The sequence below is a fragment of the Lontra canadensis genome, unplaced genomic scaffold (genome assembly GCF_010015895.1).
Source record: "Lontra canadensis isolate GAN:19392208 unplaced genomic scaffold, GSC_riverotter_1.0 scaffold110, whole genome shotgun sequence".
Taxonomy (NCBI): domain Eukaryota; kingdom Metazoa; phylum Chordata; class Mammalia; order Carnivora; family Mustelidae; genus Lontra; species Lontra canadensis.
In genome coordinates, this window is record NW_022631104.1 from 3,332,708 (window position 1) to 3,354,509 (window position 21,802).

At 46.2% G+C, this 21,802-nt stretch overlaps 1 protein-coding gene across 3 annotated transcripts in view; it reads right to left on the minus strand.

The window, feature by feature from the left end:
* The window catches only part of PIK3R6 (phosphoinositide-3-kinase regulatory subunit 6), a 51,669-nt gene extending 31,688 nt beyond the window's left edge, over positions 1 to 19,981 (minus strand). Inside the window, exons 1-2 of one of the 3 annotated variants that reach the window (XM_032839827.1) lie at positions 19,820 to 19,981; positions 3,951 to 4,052 (exon numbers count right to left, since the gene is read on the minus strand). In XM_032839827.1, the coding sequence (XP_032695718.1) occupies positions 3,951 to 3,963 (13 nt within the window). In that variant the 5' untranslated portion in view covers positions 3,964 to 4,052; positions 19,820 to 19,981. Of the gene's footprint in view, positions 1 to 3,950; positions 4,053 to 14,427; positions 14,932 to 18,133; positions 18,385 to 19,819 lie in introns of those variants that run through there. The other 2 variants (XM_032839825.1, XM_032839826.1) reach the window with 2 other exon arrangements.
* Between the last annotated feature and the right edge of the window lie 1,821 nt (positions 19,982 to 21,802).

A 21,802-nucleotide genomic window follows, 5' to 3' on the forward strand; every position in this document is an offset into this window, starting at 1 on the left:
ACATACAGCCCCCAGCAAACTAGCTTAAATCAGATCTCTGAGAGTAGGGACTAATAATTTCCTTTTTAATAGCTCCCCAGGACACTCTAATGGATAGTTAGGGTAGGAATTACTGTCTTAGCTCTTAAGCTGAGAGCTCTGGACAATTGAGCTGTTAGTCAAGGAAGGAGTCAGGTGCCAAGATGCTCACAGAGGCCGATCATCCCTGCATAAAGGATGAAGGTCACAGGGTCAGAATGGCTCCTTCCTGGCTTCATGGTGACAGGAGGAGATTCAAAAAACATAATGGGAAGAAGTTTCATTTTTATTATTGCTGTATTTCACTTGTTTTGCAAGATGTATGCATTTCTTCAGAAACGTGACCCTGGGAACTGGGCAGCAGACACCATGGCTTTAACTCTCTTGGGGTCCAGCCACGACATGAATAAAATCTTCTAAGACTTTTCTAAGCAGGCCTGTCTTTGTTGTCTTGAAGTCACCCCATACCTATTTGTCACGGTTTTTTATGTGTCACCTCGACTGGGCCACAGGACACCCAGATATTTGGTCAAACATTCTTCTGGGTATCTCTGGGAGGGTGTTTTTGAATGAGGTTTTTAAAGCACTAGACTGAATTGACAGACTGTTCTCCCTAACGTGGGTGGGCCTCATCTAATCAGGAGAAGGCCTGCACAGAACAAAAGGCTGACACCCGCCCCGCCTCCAAGTAATAGGGAATTCTTCCTGCTTGACTGCCTTCCAGCTAGGACATTGGTTTTTTTCCTTGCCTTTGGACTGGAACTATACCATAGGCTCTCCTGGATCTCTAGCTTGCCAACTGCAGGCCTTGGGACTTGTCAGCCTTCATAATAATGCGAGCAAATTCCTTAAGACAAATCATTCTGCACATGGTTGTACAGTAGGACACCCTTCCTAATACACCCACAGAGGCCCAAGGCATTGGGATGGAGAGGGCTGGTGGAACAATCAAACTAAGTATTTCCTCAGCCTTCTTTAGCCAAGGAGTGGAATCGGGGCAGGCGGTAGATGTGTCCATCCAGATGCAAGGGTTATAGGGACACTCGGGTCACTTGGTACCCAGAAAATTACTACCAAAGAGGTTGAATTTGTAATTTCCAAAGGATGTTCCCCTCAACCTGGAGTACTGGAAAGTTATTGTCCTTTTCTGCTTTCCAGATAGCAGCCATCGGAATCAGCTCCCCGTCCCTGGGATGGAAATGGCAAATACCAACAAACACTTTCTGGACCATTCTCTTCTAAAATCACTATAAAATCACTAACCCCAGGGTCCCTTTCCTCATGTCAGGTGAGCCATAAAACAACTGAGAGGAACACGGTTGGTTTGAGTGTGTGTTCTGACTCAGACTTGGGACTCCCGAGCTCTGTACAGATGGATGTCACTGGGTACATTGGTTTCCCTGGTTTTCAGAGGGTGAACTTTCTCTGACCTTGACATATTGACCATCTGGACCTCACGGACTGCCCTTCCAACCAGGGCCGAGGACTCGTCTGGGAATCCCCTGGTCTCAGCCTCTCAGCTGGTCACTGAAATCTGGGCTCAGCACCCAGACACACCATCAGCCGGAGTAATGGGGCTCACAGTTTTCTTCCATCCCACACCCGATCCTCCTTGCCCCCATGTGGAACAAAGGCTCAGATTTGCAGGGATGGCAAAATAACCACAGCTTTGGTGCCTGTGCCACACTGCTCTTTTGTATCCCTTAAAATAAATAATTTTTCAGGTGCCCCTCTTCTTGACTCTAGAATGACAGAACCCTTTAGGGCTCTAGGACAGTGGGGAAGGTTATAAACATTTGTAATTTGGGAACACAGCCCATACAACTGCAGTTCTGATCATGAACGCCACCCCCCTCCTTCAGAGCTTCCAGAGCAAGCCTCGGAATTTTGGGATGTTTCCTTCTGCCCATCTGATGTGGGAGGGGGTCACCTGTCATATCCTTGGTGGTGGGTATCTGTGGTTTCCCCTGCCCAGCAATCCTCCCTGCTCACTGTGGTCTTGGTGAGGCTGTGGCCTTTGGCCTTGCTCTGCCAAATTACCAAATTACCTTTTTTTTTCTTTTTTCTTTTTTTTTTTTTTCTGACCCCACCCCATAGTTTTGCCGGAGAGGAAAAGGACCCATTTTCTAAATCTGGAGGACTGTGCGGGTCTAGAGTATCGGCGGGGTTGGGAATAGGGCTGAGGTTCCCAGGGTCCTGACTCAAATACCCAATGCCAGTGGTTTCAGTGAAAGAAAAATCCAGACACGTAATCAGCAGCACCATTTCCTCGTGTGGATGCCCCACTCGGGAGAATTCCCACTGTTAGGGAACCTGTACTGGATCCTGACGGAAGAACCAAGGGGCACTTGGAGAGTTTGGAGGACTGGAGGTTTATTCAACACTGGTGGACTCCTCAGGACAGTGTTCTCCAAAGGTCTGAGCCCGGAGCCCAAGCTGGGAGGGTAATTTATACCTTTCTACTTCCTCATACTTGGGCACAGGACTGAGCTGGCCAACGGACTCTCTCTCCCTCTAGGCGAACTTTGTGCCGATGATGGCCAGCAGGAAAGAAGGCGCAGAGCGTTCTCTGAGGTCACTGTCTACCTCTTCCCGTCCTAGGGGTGGGTCCGCTCTGCTCCCCGCCCTCGCTGGTGCCTGGGTCTTCAGCTGGTCCTTCAGTGCTAGGCCATTCTTTATTTTTGGTAGTTAAACTAGCCCTATGGGTTTCTACTGCTTGTGTCCAAAGAAAATTTACTGGCGCACCTCTCTTCCTAAAACACAGCACCTCTCTTCCTAAAACACCTAAAACACAGTGCGTCTACTGTTATAATTAAAGTCAGGACAAAGTAAGTTGGTTTTGAAATATTGAGATTTTTATGGGGCTGGCTCTACCACTATCCTCCCAGGGCAAACCCCAGCTGGTTAAGGACAGCCCAAAATATCTCAGCGCCAGGATTCATGGACTTGTCTGATTCAGATGGAACGTCTGGCTGTGTGAGGCTCTATGCAGTGGTGTGTGTGTGTGTGTGTGTGTGTGTGTGTGTGTGTGTAAAGGACACATGTCTGAGGGATGGTAACAACCCAGTAGCTGCACCTGCCTTGGGCATGCCCTCTCCTTCCCTGGATGGGGGTCTTTAAGGGCATCAGAGTCTACGTCTCACGAGGAGTGCTGTGGGACTTCCCGGGTGACCGTTGGTGATACACATCTCGAGGGAAGGGTCATCTCTCCTTGTGTCCCAGACTGATAAGGCATGAAGAGTCTGGGGTTGGGAATGAGCCAGACCTTGGTTCTGATCGTGGTTCTGCCACTTATCAGCTGTGTAGCTTTGCACAAATTACCTAACTTGAGCCTCCGTTTCCCCTTCATTGAAACGAGGAAGATTACATTGATACTGTACCTCACGGATCCTTCTGATGAACGCACAGGACACCCCCAGTGAAATCACTTAGGGCACAGAGCTGGACCCAGATTGCTGGGGTCAAACCCTGGTTTGACTATACGGTCTGTGGGTGGCCTTGGGAGCAGTACCTCTCCCCTCTGGGTCTCACTTTCTCCTTCTGCGAAATGGGGTCGATGATAACATCTATCTCATGGGGTCTTTATGAAGACTCAGTGAGATACTATTTGTCAAGTGTCTTTATCACTACTTGACAGATTATAAGCACTACAGAGGTTTTTGTTAAGTAAATACAAACATTTGGTGATAGATCTTGGCCCTCATTGACATTATCCCCAGTGTCCAGCGTAGTGACCTGTAAGCAGCTGGGTCTCATACAGGTGTGTGGCTGTCCACTCCTCAAGATGTTCTCACATTTGGGCAGCTGAGCTGGGGGTCTGGGTGAAGGTGAAGGTGGTCCTGCCAGCCCTGGGGGCCTTCTCGCCTGCAAGGGAGGCCTTCCCCACGATGAAACCAGGCTTGTGAGACCCCGCTGTCCCCAATCATACTGACCTGAGCTCTCCATGGGAGGCTGGGGTGTGAGTGAGGAGGATGTGGTCGTCTCAGGCAGCAGAATGGAAAGTAAAGTGGTTGTTTTTCCGCAGAGAGGTGGTTCTGCAAAATAAGAAGCAGTTAGCTAAGTGGTGGGAAGGTACAGAAAGTGTATTTGGGGGAGCGGAGAGGCTCCTAGGGGACCTAGGCTCCTAAAGCGTTGGAGGAATTCTTCTATGGTGCTGGCTGTGTGCTGGGTACTCTTCTAAACATGTTAAAACAATCAAATTTTTAACATTCATATTAACTGTATAAGGTAGGTACTATCTTCTACAGATGGGGAAATTGAAGCACGGAGAGGTTAAATAATGACCCAAGGTCAAAGAGATGGCAAGTAAAGGAATGAGCACCGAACTCAGACTATCCGGCTCTCGAATGTCATGACCCCTGGCTGACCCACCGTGACCCCAGTCAGGGGAACCTCCTCAAAGCCTGCCTCCCAGGGCAACAAACTTCAAAACTGAAAAGCAGAGGAACTCTGACCAAATCCAAGAATAAGTGAATAAAGATACACCTGAGAAAGCTAATTCGGAGAGAGAGAGAGAGAGAGAGAGAAAGAAATAAGAAAATATCAGGAATAATAAGTGTTATATATACTTAATGGAATAAAATATAATGTACTCTGAGTAACTGTAACCTATTGATAATCATATAAACAAATCATATAATTGAGCATTAAAATGTGATATGCCATTGACAATGATCAGAAAAGATAACACAATGCATGCCACATATGTACATATATGATATGTAATATGTTTATTTGTAGCAAAAAAAAAAAAAAATGAACCCTGTATCTCACACATGGTTTTCTAGGGAAATAAAAATGACACAAAAGCCTCCATTGAATTAGGAAAACTGCTTTTCTTAGTGACCAATGAAGAAACAAAGAGAGCCATCAAAGAATTAGCTCTTAAAAAGTAATATATGTCAGGGCGCCTGGGAGGCTCAGTTGGTTAAGCGTCCCACTCCCGGTTTCAGCTCAGGTCATGATCTCAGGGTCAAGACATGGAGTCCCGCATCAGGCTCTGTGCTCGGTGTGGAGCCTGCTTGAGATTCTCTCTCTCCTTCTGCCTCTTCCCCACTGGTACACATGCTCTAAAATAAATAAATAAATCTCTTAAAAAAAAAAAACAACAGTTGATATATGTCTCAGATGGTTCCTCTGATAAGTTCTCTCAAACCAGCAATGAAAAATGTTAAGCTATTTCAACTGTTCAAAAGCATAAAGAAGGAGAGATTCTCTGAAAAAGCCAACTTAGCCTTGATAGCAAAATCTAATAAAGATAGTTTAAAAATATAGATGAATCACTCCCCACCCACTGGGACAGCTGTTTAAAAAAGAAAGCGACAGCAAGGGTTGGCAAGGATATGGAAACATTAGACCTGGTGTGCTGCTGGTTGGAATTCAAGATGGTGCAGCTGTGGTGGAAAAAGAGTATAGTGATTCCTCATAAATTTAAACACAGATTTACCACAGGACCCAGAAATTCCCCTCCTAGGTAAATACCCAAAAGAACTGAAAATAGGGACTCTAGCAGATACTTGCATATCAGCATTCATGGCAGCATTATTCAAAATGCCCCAAACTGGAAATACTTCAAAGGTCTATCAACAGGTGAATGGGTAAACAAAATGTGGCATATCCATATGATGGAAAATTATTCAACCTTAAAGTGGAATTAACTTTGGACACATGCTACATCATAGATGAGCCTTGAAGTCATCATGCAAGTGAAATACATCAGGCCAAAAGGACAAATATTTGATTCTATTTACATGAGGCACTAACAATAGGCAGATTCACAGAGACAGAAAAGTGTAACAGAGGTTACCAGGGCTTGTGGGGAAGGAGGAGAGGAGAATTATTATTCAGTGGGTACAGAGATGATGAAAAATTTCTGGAAATGGACTGTGGTGATTGTACAATGTTGTGAATGCACTTAATGACACCAAATCCATACACTTTAAAATGGTTAAAATGGAAAATTTTATGATATGTATATTTTACCACAATAAAAATTAATATTAAAAGTATAAAATATCACTGATTGAACTGAATGCATTAAAAATATAATGTATTCGGAATAATTCTAGATGATTGCTAATCATTGGAAGGATGTTAAAATGTGATATACCGTTAGCAATTATTAGAAAAGATAAAAACAACCGTTGCTGAAGATATGGGAAAATTTTCTCTGTACTCAGTTGGTGAGAGCAGAAATTGGTATAGCTTTCCTGGAGGGTAGTGCAATAAACATCAAAATTCAAAATGTGTATCCTTTTTGTCCAAGCAACTCCACTCTTAGGAATTTATCCTAAGGAAATAATTGGATAAGTGCATAAGGAAAGTATACAACAATATCCGTCAAAACATTGTTAATAACAGGAGAAAAACAGAAGAAACTTAAAGGCCCAATGGCAGAGTGTCAATTAAGCAAATTAGAGTTACTCATGCAATGGAATATTAAGCAGACATGAAAATGATGACGTATATTTACATTTACTGAATTAAAAAGATTTTCAGAAGTATTCATCTCAAACACTAGGTAACAAAACAGTTAACACATTTCTAACACATTAATTTTTTAAAATGTATTTCTAAATTTCCTCAGATGTATTGTAAAAAGTCAGTAAAAACTAAACATCAGGGCTCCTGGGTGGCTCAGTTGGTTAAACAACTGCCTTCAGCTCAGGTCACGATTCTGGAGCCCTGGGATCAAGTCCCGCACTGGGCTCCCAGCTCTGCAGGGAGTCTGCTTCTCCCTCGACCTTCTACCTTCTCATGCTTGCTCTCTCGCTCTCTCTAATAAACAAAATCTTAAAAAACAAAACAAAACAAAAAACACTAAACATCAAAATGTGATATTGAAGGCCCTGGTTCTAGTTAACGTGGAGTAAGTACACTCTGTTGTAACTCTCCCACTCAAAAAAACTAAAAATTCTGGATGGTATGCATGGCATGGCTATCTGAGGATGCTGAGAAGTGGTATCAGGCAGAATGGGGAAGAAAACCAGTTCATGAACAATCTGGCAGTGAGTTTTCTTCACTTCCCCCCTCCCCATTATCCCCTGGTCTGGACCACAAAGATAGCCTGAAACTCACAAGTCCACACTTAGGGCAGACAGAAAGAGCTAGAAGAAAAGCCTCTCTTTCTGGTCTGAGGATCAAAAAAAGGGTCCCCAAAGGATTGAAGAGATGGGGGATTTACTTTTTCTTTTGCAATTCCTCCTTCCATATCCCCCAGGCAATCTTTTAATAGCAATAGCAGCAACAGTGGTTGGCCATGGCGGCCAAACAGGTGCCTAAAATTCTGAAAAAGGGAAATTCTTCCCTCTGACTAGAGGAACTATAGTTCCAAGGGCATGGGAAGAATCCTTAATGCTTTCTTCCCTCTAACAGAGCAACAAAACTAAGAAATAACAAATAGAAGATGAATAATAAAAGTGGTAGACCTGAATAAAAATATATTAATAGTTATATTAAATGTAAACTGTCTAAACACACCAATTAAAAGACATAGACAGCACTAAAAAAAAATCAGAACCAACTCTATGCTGTTTACAATAAATTTACTTTAAATATAATATCATAGGTAAGCAAAAGAACAAAAAATATATATACTACTTGAATATTAATCAAAAGAATGCTAAGTAGGTGTATTATTACGAGACAAAGTAATTTCAGAGCAAGGAAAATTGTCAGAATAAGCTTCTTATTACATTTCATAATAATAAAAGAGTCAATTTATGAAGAAGCTATAACAATTCTAAACATGTATGCACTTAAAAACAGGGCTTCAAAATACACAAAGGCAAAACTAATGAAACTAAATTACAAGTGGGCAAATCCACAATTATAGCTGGAAATTTTAACAGTACTCTTTCAGTGACTGATAGAACCAGCAGATAGAAAATCAAGAAGGACATGGAAAAACTGAATACTATCAACTAACTGAATATATGGAAAAATTGAATATTATCAACCAACTGAATTTAACTGGCATTCATGGAACACTCATACAACAACAGCAGAATATGAATTCTTTTCAAGTGTACATGAAACACTCACCAAGATAGACAATACCCTTGGTTACAAAACAAACCTTAATAATTTTAAAATAACTGAATTATACAAAGTGTTTGCTGATCATAATGAAATTAAATCAATGATTTGAAATTAGTAATATAAAATTAGTAATATAAAAATAATTAGAATATCTCCAAATACCAGAATATTGAACAACACATTTCTAAGTAATCCATATGCCCCCAAAATAAAATAAGTGGGTTAACACTTCCCAACTCATTTTAGGAGTCTAGCACTCTCCTGATATCAAAACCAGACAAAAATAGTACAAGAAAAGAAAATACTCCTATATCCTTTATAAACATATATGAAAAAAATTCTGAGCAAAATATTAGCAAACGAAGACCAGGAATATATAAAAAGAATAATGCATAACAACTTGGTGGGGTTTATCCCAGGGATGCAAGACTGGTTCAATATCTGAAAGTCAACCAGGGTAATCTGTTATATTAAAGACTAAAAAAGAAAAACCATATGTTCTTATTAGTTGAGGCAGTAAAAACATTTGACAAATTTTAATTTTATGATAAAAACTTAGAATACATTAGGACTATAAGGGAACTTCATTAATCTGATATAGGGCTTACACCAAAAAACCTCTCAACTAACATACATAAAAATAAAAAAAAAAAACAAAACAAAACTGAATAGTTCCCCTCAAAGATTAGGAAAAGGCAAGGACATTCACTCTCACCACTTCTACTCAACAAATCAACATATTATTGGAAGCCAGTGTAACAAGACAGAAAAAAAAAAAGTAGAAAAAGAAAAGAGGTGTACATATTGGAAAGGAAGAAATAAAAGTATTTGCAAATAAAACAACCCTATTCACATGTAATAAGTGTACATATATAATCCCTAAGAATCTACCAAAAAAATCTCCTAGAACTAATAGTGAGTTTGCCAGGATCACAGGATATAATGTCAGCATACAACATCAGGCATATTTCTATATGCTAAGAAAGGAACAACTGGAAACCAAAATTTAAAATGCAATGCCATTTAAAGTAGCTCCAAAAGGAAAAGTGAGAAATACTTAAAAAGAGAAATAAAGCTAACAAAACACTTGTAGGATCTGTACAACAAATACCACAAAATGCTGATGAAATAAATCAAAGAACTCCGAAATAAATGGAGATACACACTGTTTATGACCTGGAAGACCCAATATAGTTGAGATGTCCCTTCTTTCCAACTGATTTATAGATTTAATGTAATTCCAATAAAAATATCAGCAGATTTCTGTTGCAGATAGAAGATAAGCAGATTCTAAAATTTCTAAGAACTGAAGTAGCCAAAAAAAAATTTTTTTTTTAAATTTGAGGACTCATCTCCCTATTTTAAAAACAACCAAAAAATTATTAGTGAAGGACTAGACACAAATCCAAGGAATAGAATAGGGGGTCCAGAAATAGACATACATTGAAACAACCAATTGATTTTTTTAAAGATTTTATTTATTTATTTAACACAGATCACAAGTAGGCAGAGAGGCAGGCAGAGAGAGAGGGGGAAGCAGGCTCACCGCTGAGCAGAGAGCCCAACGTGGGGCTCGATCCCAGGACCCCAAGACCATGTCCCGAGTCAAAGGCAGAGGCTTAACCCACTGAGCCACGCAGGCGCCCCCAACCAATTGATTTTTTACAAAGTTGTAAAGACAAGTCAAAGGGGAAGGATAAGTCTTTTCAACAAGTTGTCTAGAACAATCAATCAACCATCAACACGCACACACACACACACACACACACAAAGACAACAAAGTACCTCAACTTAAATTCCACACCTCAAATCAAAGTGAACTTAAAATGCATCACAGTCTGAATGTAAAAGGTAAAACTATAAAGGTTTAGAAGAAAATACAGGTAAGTCTTCATGACCTTGGGTTAGAGCGAATTCTTAGATATGATACTAAAATCATGAATCATAAAGGGAAAAACTGATGAGCTGGACTTTACCAAAATTAAAAACTTTGGCTTTGCAAAAGTAGCTTTAAGACAATGAAAAGACAGGGGTGCCTGGGTGGCTCAGTGGGTTAAGCCTCTGCCTTCGGCTCAGGTCAATCCAGGGAAAGAGCCCTGCGTTGGGATCTCTGCTCGGCGGGGAGCTTGCTTCCCTCTCTCTTTGCCTGCCTCTCTGCCTACTTGTGATATCTGTCAAATAAATAAATGAAATCTTAAAAAAAAAAAAGAAGAAGAAGAAAATGAAAAGACAAAGTACAGACTTGGAGAAAATATTTTCAAATCACAAATCTGACAAAGAACTTGTATCCAGGACATATAAAGAATTCACAAAACTCCATGATAACAAAACAAATAATAACCCCAAGCAGGAAAAATAATTGTTTAAACAGTTCATTATATATATATATATATATATATATACACACATATATATATGGCAAATAAGCACAAGAAAAAAATGCATGTTATTAGTCATCAGGGAATTGCAGATTAAAACTGGAGATACCACCATACACCATTGGGATTGACCAAAATTTAGTGGCAACAATACAAAACTTTGTGGAGAGGATGTGGAGAAACAGAAATGCTCACACATTACTGGCGGGAACGCAAAACAGCACTGCCATTAGGAAAAGAGTCTGGCAATCTCCCATAAAGTTAAACATCACTTACTATGTGATCCTGAAATCTCAATCCTAACTATATAGAAGGATATATTATACATATATATATATGTATAATATATATATATATATATATATATATATATATAATCCTGTATAGAAGGATGACAATTTCACATGAAAACCTCTTCATGGGTATGTGTACCAGCTCCGTTTGTAAGGGCCCTGAACGGCAAACCGCCTAATGCCTTCAAGGGTGAATGGACAAGCGAACTGATAGTTCATACAGTGGGATACTCGGTGACACAAAGAGATCAACTATTGTTACATACGACAAAGTGTATGAATCTCATGCTGAGGAAAAGAAGCCAGACTCAAAAGGTTACATGCTGTACGTTTCCATTTATAGGGCATTCTAGAAAAGGAAAAACTATAGGGTCAGAAAATAGGTCAGTGGTTGTAAGGGGTTAGGGTAGGGAGAGGGGTTGACTATCAGGGGGCAAGAGGCAACTCTCTGGGGTGATGGGATGACTGTATCCTGATTAGGGTGATGGGAAACATCAGTCTACAAGTGTGTTAAAACTCCTAGAAGGAGGGGCGCCTGGGTGGCTCAGTGGGTTAAAGTGTCTGCCTTTGGCTCAGGTCATGATCTCAGGGTCCTGGGATTGAGCCCCACATCGGGCTCTCTGCTCAGCGGGGAGCCTGCTTCCCTTCCTCTCTGTCTGCCTGCCTCTGCCTACCTGTGGTCTCTGTCTGTCAAATGAATAAATAAAATCTTTAAAAAAAAAAACTCATAGGGGCGCCTGGGTGGCTCAGTGGGTTAAGGCCTCTGCCTTCGGCTCAGGTCGTGATCTCAGGGCCCTGGGATCGAGCCCCACATCGGGCTCTCTGCTCGCAGGAGCCTGCTTCCCTCTCTCTCTCTCCCTGCCTGTCTCTCTGCCCACTTCTGGTCTCTGTCAAATAAATAAATAAAATCTTTAAAAAATAATAATAATAAAAAAAACCAAACAAAAAAACTCATAGAAGGATATAGTAAAAACTGTCGATTTCTCTGTATATAAAACTTAAGTACATTATTTTTTTTTTAAAGAGAGGAGCCCACACCCTAATTTGTAACTGGCACCATGTGGTTATATGCTTAAATACTTAACACCAAACTCTAGAATTTACTAAACAAAGAAACAAAAAGCACTCCTCATTTGATGGTGTTTTCACAGGTTTATAAAACCAGATCCAGGTCATTTACACATGTGACACTAACTGCCTCTGGGAACACACTTGAGGAAAGGGACCGGGAAGGCCTCTGATCTTTCAATAGACACCTTTTAGGACCATTTTAATTTTTAAAACTTGTGCATGTTTTATATATTCTAAAAGCAAACAAGCCTCTACATGGATGGCTGATTTACAGAAAATAGAGTACATGGACACATACGACCAGGATGGAAAATACAGATTCTGAGAACCTCTAAAGGACACATACTCTGTTCTCTTTTAACAAATTAATTGAGAGGAAGACGCGGTGGTGGTGAGAACATATGTGAAAATGAATGGTGCTGGGGGGTGGGTGGCTAGGAATTCACAGAAATTGAGATTTAAAAAAAAAAGACTTTATTTATTCAACACAGAGGGATATCACAAGTAGGCAGAGAGAGGGGGAATCAGGGTCCCCACTAAGCAGAGAGCCCGATGTGGGGCTTGATCCCAGGACCCTGAGATCATGAGCCAAGCCAAAAGCAGAGGCTTAACCCACTGAGCCACCCAGGTACCTCGGAATTGAGATTTTTATCAACCAAGATGATGTGACTTTATTTTTTATTGTGGAACAGAGTGTGCCCAAGAGCGTCGTGAAACCTACCAATAAAATGGACACCTGTGAGCCCACCACCCAGCTTAGGAAGACTGCTGTCACGTTGCTCTGCATATGTTAACTTAAAAGCAGGGTAACTTAAATGATAAAACTATTAAAATAATTGCCCTTCTCTCTCTTCCTGGGCACCTGTGGGGCTCATCCCTGGCCTCTTCGAGCTGCAGCCTCCCCCTGGGTGACATGGGTGTCCCAAAGTGCCAGGTAGAATGTCAAGGTGTTTCATGACAAAATTTTGAAAAGGGGCTTGGTGTGGAGATGAGGGACCCAAAAGTCCACCAAAGACAGGAACGTGTTGAGCATTCATTGCTGCTCATTCTTTCTGAAAAGGCTTCGTGGCGTGTTTTTGTGGGTGAGAGTAGACATCAAAACTGAAGGAATTGTGAACACGCAAACCTGAAAATCCAACTGTGGATGAGAGCATGTGGCTGACCCCAGGATGTCCCCAGTCTGGGGGGAGGAGCTGGAAATGGCAACATGGGGTGATCTGAGCCACCACACGGTGGGGACAGGGCAGACCCTGACTCCAGACCCAGTGATGCAGAGAGGCCAAGAGAAGCTTCCCAAGTGCAACCCAGGATGTGGGATTTCCAGGTCCCCCTCTATTAGCTGTGATTAAGAATGAAAAGATAATCTCTGCCCAATGCACGGGGACCAAACTATCATCACTTCTTGCTCAGATCATGGTCATCCCCCAATACGTCCCCCGGCATCCACTTTTTCTCTACACCCCAGTCCTTGATTAAAGCCCTCCAATGGCTTCTCTTGGATCTTAGAATAACTCCCCACTCCTCACCCTGCCTAAATCTTGCCTCATTTGGCCCCAGTGCACCTCTCCAGGTTCATCTCTCCCCCGCTCCTGGCTCACGAGGCTCTCACCTCTTGGCTCACTGTGTTACTCACACTTCCCAGACCTGCCTCAGGACCTTCACACGGCTCTGCCTGGAACACCTTTCTCCACACTAAGCTCCTTCTAAATACTCACTTAAAATTTTGCCTCCTCAGAGAGGCCTTTCCTGGTCAATCTACCTAAAACAAACCCCACCACCCACCCCAGGTGATCCTCTAGCCCACACTTGTATTTTATTCATAGCATTTATCAGTATCAGAAGTTGTCCTGTTTCATGATTAATTATCTTGGCTATTCATTAGAACACGAGCTGCACCAACACTGGGCCCTCCTGGGTCTATTCACCACAGCATGTCCACTCCTTGGGCAGTGCTGGTACCCAGTAGATGATGAATTAACATTCTGTAGAAGAAAGGTGAAGTGTCTTGCCCAAAATCACATGGCTAATGAATGACGAAACCAGGCTAGACCTCCATCTCAGCTGGGGGGATGAGGTCACGGCCACCTCCCTTGCCCTCTGCACCCCTACTTCTCCCACCACCAAATCTCACAGGGCACCCTCTGCCGCTAGTGAAAAAGAAAGAAATGAACACTCAGGTAAGCTTCTGTCCAGGAATCTATGGATAAGGAATACTGAGCATCCTCGAAGGAAAAGAAATCACAGAGAGATAGGTTAAAAGACATGTGCGTGTCTCAGGACTCACAGTGCAAAGCTGGGGCTATTCTGGGCTGATTTTTAACGGAAATTAAAAATTGTAAGAAGCGTAAACAACCAATGTCGGAAAGCCTCCTTAGCCGTTTTTCTCTTCATTCATTTGCTCGCTCATTCATTCAGCAAACGCTTCTTCGGTGCTTATGAATATTGGCACAGGTGCTGGAGATGCTTTGTGGCCCCCCTGCTCCTCCACAGACCTCTGTGATCTATTTCCTGTCCTTTGGGGCTGTTGACCATATGATGGTGGGGGAGCCCCCAGGGGACAAGCTTGCACCCAGACAGGAAATGGAAAGGAGCAGAACCCAGTCATTCTCAGAATGCATCAACATTACCTCTCTTCACTTCACGATGGCATGCATTTCTTAGGAAATGAAGCCTGCCCATTTTGGCACCGGAACAGGTCTCTGAAGGTCTTCTCGATGAATCTCATGGGGGCTCATGGCACATCATTGTTGCATGCCAACAACTTCAGGGGCTGCCTGCAGGTGACGGCAGCCTCCATCCTGCCCTGAATGGCTCGTACTTTCTGACTCCTTGGTATGAGTCCCGTCTCAGCAGTGGGGGTGCACTTTGCACTTAGTGGGTGAATGGGGGCTACCTTCGGGTGGACCGTTTTTTTGGCCTTTTGGTAATCCAGCCTGCCGGGGAGGGTGAGGTTTTGTAATTCATCCATGCGAAGAGGCACTCGCTATAATGTGTCTGCTCAGAGGGGACGGTTCTAATTCCAACAAGGGCTCCCCCCTGTTGGCAGCAACCGTGTCTCAGCCATCTCTGCTCTTCCAGAAGGCTGGGAAACCAGATAAGCACATGGGATTGTCTTGTAAGTAAAATACAGAAACAAAGCCTGAGAAAACAGATCCAGGAAAAGATCAGGAAGTTCCAGACAGGGAACCTCCAGTTGGGCGGCTCAGAGGCCCCATGGCTCTCTTCCTAGTTCCTGGGAGTGTTCAGAATGACTGATGATACTAAGCAAATCAGAGGATCTATGGAACACGGTCCAGTCCAGGCAGCAGAAATTGGGCAAGGGTGTGGGCGTTCAGACATGAATGAGGGAGACACGGTCCTCGCCCTTTGAACTGGGGCCCTGACTTTTTAAGTATTTTCTAAGGACAGCATTGTGGCCCTAGCGGCCACATGCCTGCCCCATGATCAGCACACTGACACTCTCAGGGACCTGTGTCCACACGTTCCAGACAACGAACCCATTTCCCAGATTCGCCCGGGGCCCCAGTGACACGCTCTGCCTAGTATAGATCGATAAAACTCACTTTTTGATGAACCACCATGCCAATGGCAAATTGAGAAGATTCAAACCACTCTATAGTGAAAAGCCAGCATCCTTACCCCTTGTCTGGGCCACTGGCTCCCCTACCCAGAAGAAGCCAGAGATTCAGAAGATCTGAATCTGCGGCCAACTCTTAAGAAGTCGTATTTTACATAAAAATCCAACTTTTACATACAAGGAATTAACAGGGAGATCTGGCAAGACAGGGTCCACTTCCCTGCATGGCAACAGCCCACAGGCATGCCCACCCTGTGGGCAGAGGCAGAGACACCTGTGTTCCCTGGTGCTCAGGAGCTTGGCTGGGGCATCATTCATGACACTGCGGGGCCCCTGAAGGCAGACAGTGAGCCATCTGTGAGCTACACTGCGTCTCCAGTCCTAATGTTCCAAGAGCAGCTAATGGCTTTTCAGGGGTGCCTGGGTGGCTCAGTCCGTTAAGCATTTGACTCTTGGTTTCCGCTGGGTCATGATCTGATCTTATGGGTCGTGGGACCCAGCCCCGTGTTCAGCTCTGCGATCAGCAGGGAGGCTGCTTAAGATGCTCTTTTCTCTCTCTCTGTCCCTCTCCTGCCCTTGTGCTCTCTCTCCAATAAATAAATAAATCTTAAAAAAAAAAAAAAAGGCATAGTATTTGTGAGCTGGGCACTGGGGTTGCCAATGGTGCCCATGTAAGTCAGTCAACAAACACCTACGGAGTGCCTCTCCACTTCCCCGGGCACCATGCATGGAGTCCCATTTGTGAATGGACTTGTTGCCTCTGCTAGAATGTTCCTTGAGGGCAGGACTCTGTTTATGCACTGCTGGGTCCCCATTACCTGATGCTGCTTATACCAGTAGAAGGCCCCCGATAAATATCTTTGAATGAATGAGTATTGGGCGCTCACAGGGAGACAGGACAGGGTCACCGTCCCTGACCGTTCTCAGGCCAGGGAGCAGAAAGAAGTCTGTGGGGGTACGGCTGGTTGGTCAAATGGCACATGAAACAAAGACTGTGTTAGTGCTCAGAATGCTGGCGAAGGAGAGGACCGTGTCGGGGAAGGGAACCCAGGCATGGTGGTGAGAAGGACATCACCCTCTGCCACCTGTGTGTGGGGGTCCAGCTCAGGTCCCACCTTGGACAAACTCAGGTTGTAATGTCCCACTGTGGCTTTTGTGCCACTGCCCGAGCAAAGGGCACATCAGAGATCAGCTCACGTGCCTCCCCCACTGCCCCAAGTCACCGCAAGAACGTGACAGCACAGGAAAGGAATACACCAGCCTCTGCTACCAGTCGGGGAGGTTCCCAGCAGCTGGTGTCGGCAGCAGGGAAAGCAGCCCGGAGTGGGTCCCCACCACACAGGAGAAGCACCCCTGTCGTTGCAGGGTGCCTCTAACCCTGCCCCGCCCCCCGGTGTTCCTTCAATGTTGCCTTTACTGAGCCTTGGTGTGTGCCCGATCCCATCCTGCAGACAAAGGTAGGAAAGTCAGGTCTTCCACAGGGGACCCAGTAAACAGATAGATTCACTCACTCATTACTTTGTTCAGCCCCTTCTATACAGGGAGACACCGTTCCAGGTCCTGGGGATAGGGCAATCATTTAAATGATTTAAATCATTAAATATTTAAAATATTTAAATCATTAATATTTATATTATTTATATATTAAATATTTATAAATAAATATTTAAATCATTAAATAAAAAAGAGACAAAAACAGCTGCTCTCATAAAGACTTGACTTTACTGGCTATGTTGCGAGCATCCAGGGGACGGACGATAGACTCGATAATTAAGTCATATATTAGCTGACAGTCAGTGCTGTAAGGACAAGGCCGGGGAGGGGAATGTGGGGCTCCGGGGCTCGGGGTGAGGTTTCTAGAAGGTTGCTCAGGGAGATCTCATGGAGGAGGTGAGCTCTGGGTGGAAACCTGCGAGAGGCATGGGAATGAGTGGGGCCGTATCAGCCTGAGATGTTCCGACTGCATTCTCATGTGCTTGTCACGCCATGAGTCATCAAGTCGTCCATCTTGGACTCTCGAGTCTTATGTTTTCCGCTGGCGAAATTGTGGCTGGCTAACTGAATAGTTAGGAGGAGGGGGAGATTTGAGGCGCTTCACAATTCTTTATGTAGGGACAAGATCAGAGACAAAGGATGAATGACTGGGCTGGGATTCAGAGGGTACCATTCCTTAAATACAGAATATTCGCAATAAACAGTCCTCAGAGCAGGTGCAAAGCCAGCTGGTCATGGCCTTGGAGTGAAACACACCTGGGACCCACCACAGAACCACAGAGGTGGCTGGAGGAAGGTGGCAGGAAGAAGCCAACCAGAGCCGGTTCCCCGCTGCTGGTGCAGGACAAGGTGGGGAAGACTTCTAGCTACAGGAAGGGCTCAAGGAAGCAGGCTCTGGGATCCCAGAGGAGGATCTGGGGAGGCCTGGCTTAGGGCCCGTGTTCCAGCAATGAAGACCCCAGCTTCTGATGATCCCCTGCCCACCCCCAGTACCCCAACCTCCCCCCATTGCTGGCCCCTGGGCCAGGTTGTTATTTACATGGAACCTCCCACGCACCCTCCCTGCAGCCAACCCCCCAGGTCTACAACCAGGGAAGGAAAACACCGAGTTTCCCAAGATGGCAGCTCTGCTGCCCACCTGTCCTCACTCTGGCACAGGGAGAAGAGACCTCCCCACCACTGACCCACTTCCTTCTCCTCCCACCAGTGCAGCCTCAACCCCCCTGAGTTTGGGGGACAGATGCTATTTCCAGCGTTCTGACCTTTGTGCTCCATGAAGAGTCATTCTTGCCGACAGCACACCCCGTTCTTTGGTTCAGAGCGTGTGATTAGTGGACCCACAGCAGAAATGCAGAGCTCAGCCCGTGAAGCCCACTTGGACTTTCTAGATTCCCGAGGCGCTGGGGACATGGGGGCCCTGCTCCCAGCTGTCCCCTGGGGATGGGGCAGGCCTGTTTCCCCTGCCGTGTCTGCCTCTGGCCGGGGAGGAAACACCTGGATGTGAGGGAGAGCCAGTCTGGGCGGTGGGGGGTAAGGGAAGGAGAGCATTGTTCTGCGGGGGCGGGGGGTGGGGAGGGCAGGGAGCCTGGGAGGAATCTCCCCGGGACCAGGTTCACAGCCACCATAGCCGGCCCAGGAGGGGCCCGGGGAGGCGCTGTGTGGCCAAGTGGCTGGGCTGCCTGGGTTCCAACGCTCTCTGTTGCTGTGAGTGACATCTTGGGCTACTGCTTAGAACCTCTGTGCCTCAGTTTCCCGATCTTTAAAGGATAGCTAATAATAGCACCAACCTCGTAGGAGTATTGCCAGGACTAAATGAAAGGATGCTCACCAACCTCTCGGAGGAAAGGCGCAGAGCATCTCCCGCCTGCAAGCCCTCTAGGAGTTCCAGCTTCCACAGCCAGAGTCGCGAGCTGCACATTCCCACAATCCCCTCCGCCGCATTCCCACAATCCCCACGCCGCATTCCCACAATCCCTACTGCCGCATTCCCACAATCCCCCTCCGCCGCATTCCCACAATCCCCCTCCGCCGCATTCCCACAATCCCCTCGCCCCATTCCCACAATCCCCTCGCCGCATTCCCACAATTCCCTCCGCCGCATTCCCACCATCCCCTCCACCACACGCCCTCCCCGACTCTGTGAGTTCGCACACCTGCCGTCTCACCTGTGCACACAGACGCTCCCTGCCCTTCCAAGCTCACGTGTCGCCTTCCGCAGAACCCCCCCACCCCAAGGTTGCCTGCGCGAACCCGCCTCACCTCACCGAGGCCCCCCACGCCCTTTACTTTCTGTGGGTCATTCATGCCACACTCAACGCCACAGCGGCTGGAGCACGGAGACTGGCCTTGCGCGGCCCGGGGAGAAGATGCTCGATCGTGCGCGCGGAGAGAAGCGGCCGGGCCAGCGTGATGGTCACCTGCGTCCCCGGGGGCAGGACGGACAGAGGATGTCCCAGAAGGGGTGCGGGCGGGACCAGAAGGCTGACCCTGACCCGGCGCCTGGCTCGCCTGCTTTGCAGCCCTTGCCACCTTGCCTCACATCTCCGAGCTACGAATCGGGCATCAAACGCGCACCCGGCCCACCTGCGGGTGCTCAGGAGAAGCCTTGGCCGGTGAATATGCACGGCCGCGCCCCGCGTGTGTCAAATGTTACACTATTATGGGCACTTACAGCATTCGGGGAGGAAAGAAAGAGGTCCTCTCATGGGTCCTGGGTCCCTGCTTCTTGTGAAAAGGATTAGATGATTGTCACTTGGCCCAGTGCCGCTAGCGGCCTCCGTATCTCGGTAACCCTTCTCTGGAAGGCTTGCTACGGAAGAGCCAGGGGCGTCTTAGCCCCTCGAGGCTCCCGGCCGACATCCCTCCTCCCAGCCCCTCCATCCGCTCTTCTCCGATCTGCGTCTCCCCGGCTTCCTCCCAGAACACCTTACACCCCCGCGAGCACCTACCTTGTTTCGGGAGGAACTCGGTTCCCCTAAGTCTTTCTGCTGACGGGCTCCCCACTGTCCGGCTCAGGGAGGCTGCCCTCACCGGAGACCCCAATGACTTTAGTCTCCACGGCAGCCTCCGCTCTGCAGAGAAAGGCCCCGTGTGACCCAGGCCCGGTTCTGTCCCCTCCTCTTCCTTCCCCTTCCCCGTGGCCTTCAAAGCTCCTCCCAGAACACATCCTGCACTGAAGCTGATTTCTGCAGAAGCTCTGTGGTCACCCCGGAGCCCTGGGGGTTCTTTCTTTGGAAGAGGCAGAAGGGGGCACCTCCACAGAGCACCCCCCCCCCCCCCCCCCAGTGCTGACCTGGCTGTGATGCCAGGAGAAGCCCTGACCTCTCTCCCAAGCTCCAGATACCACAACCCCACTGTCCCTGCCCGGACACTGCCAGCCAGAGGGTCATCCAGCATATCCAGCTCAACCTGGACAAACCAGGCTCTCTTCCCAGACCCCCTGCAAACCCACCTCTCTGCTCCTCATCTCAGAATCAGAAACTTGGGTGTCAGCCTCAACACCTCCTTCTCCCTCACCTGTTCCATTTAAGTGGAACCAAGTCCTGTGTCATAAATTGTCCCCTTTTTCCACCCCATGGCTCTCACCCCTTCATTGGGCCACCATTGTCCTCCTCCTGAATGACCAGAGAAGCCTGATCCTGCCTCCACCTTCCAGCCAAAGGCCCTTCTCTGGTGCTGAAATACAAATCTGATCACATTACGTCCCCAGTACAGCCTTCAATGGCTCCCTGTTACCTTTAGGAGAATGGCCAGACTCCCAAGGCCTGTCTCGACCTGGTTGTTCCCTGAACCCAAACCCAGGTCCCATCACTGTGACCTGTCCCAGGAATCTTGGACACCTGCAGCTCCATAGTGGTCCAGGTGGCCCCTGAGCTCCAGGCTGGAGCATGTGCTGTGGGGTCCCTTTCAGTCTTCCCAGCTCCAGCAGAAAAGAACAAAAACACAAGTCAGCCTGGAGAACAGCAGAGTGCCGTGCAAGCTGGGGGAGGGGAGGGTGCCAAGGACATGGCGGTCAGTGGCATCAAAGACTGCAGAGAGGACACGGGTAAGGAGGCCGATGAAAGCATCTGCTGACCTTGGCAATTAGGAGAGAGCAGTTCCAGGGAACAGACCACCTCCAAGGTATAGACCCATTGGCTAGCTCCTCACGTTCTTTTTTTTTTTTTTTTTTTTCCCTCACACTTTGAAGCCAAGCAATATTTTGGGAAATCTTCAGCACCCTTCTAGACCTTTGGAAAGCTCACAGACACTATGCTCTCAACTGATCTGGCCTAATGGTAAATGGTTCTGGAGAGAGACTGACTGTTGACAGTGCCGTTTGAATGCCTGGATTCAGCCATGCCCAAAACCCTAATGCCTGGATATACTCCTAATTGTTTGACTACGTGATTCATTGCATTCTCTTGCCTTTTTTCAGTAACGGTTTGAGTCGGATTTCTGTCACTTGGGTTTCTCCTTTGCAAAAAAGAAGTGACTGGTCTTTTTTCCGCCAAGATTTGGATGGGTTCTGCAGAAGAGTGCATTAAAAAAAAAAAAAAAAAAAAAAAAAAAAAAAGTCCAGAATTTTAAATCATTTGCTCCACGGGTCAGTCTCCCTGCCATATGTAATTTTCTGCACCCCCTCACATGACTGGAATTATATTCTACGTCTTTGAGTTCTGCCTCATCTCTCCACCCTCCCCTGTAAGTCCCAGGGAGGCAGAGGCTAGATCTTACTCAGGTGTTACTCATTATCCTATCAGTCCCAGGACAAGAGACTCTTAAGAGACTGTTTGGCTCATTAAATACAACAAATGGATGGATGGGGGAGTGAATGAGGGCAGTAAGTCCAGGACAGGATAAAGACCAGGGACTCCACCCCCGCATGACCGACACTCAGCAGCAGCCCCAGTCAGTGTGGCCATAGTGGGCAACCCCCTCTCCTTATCAGT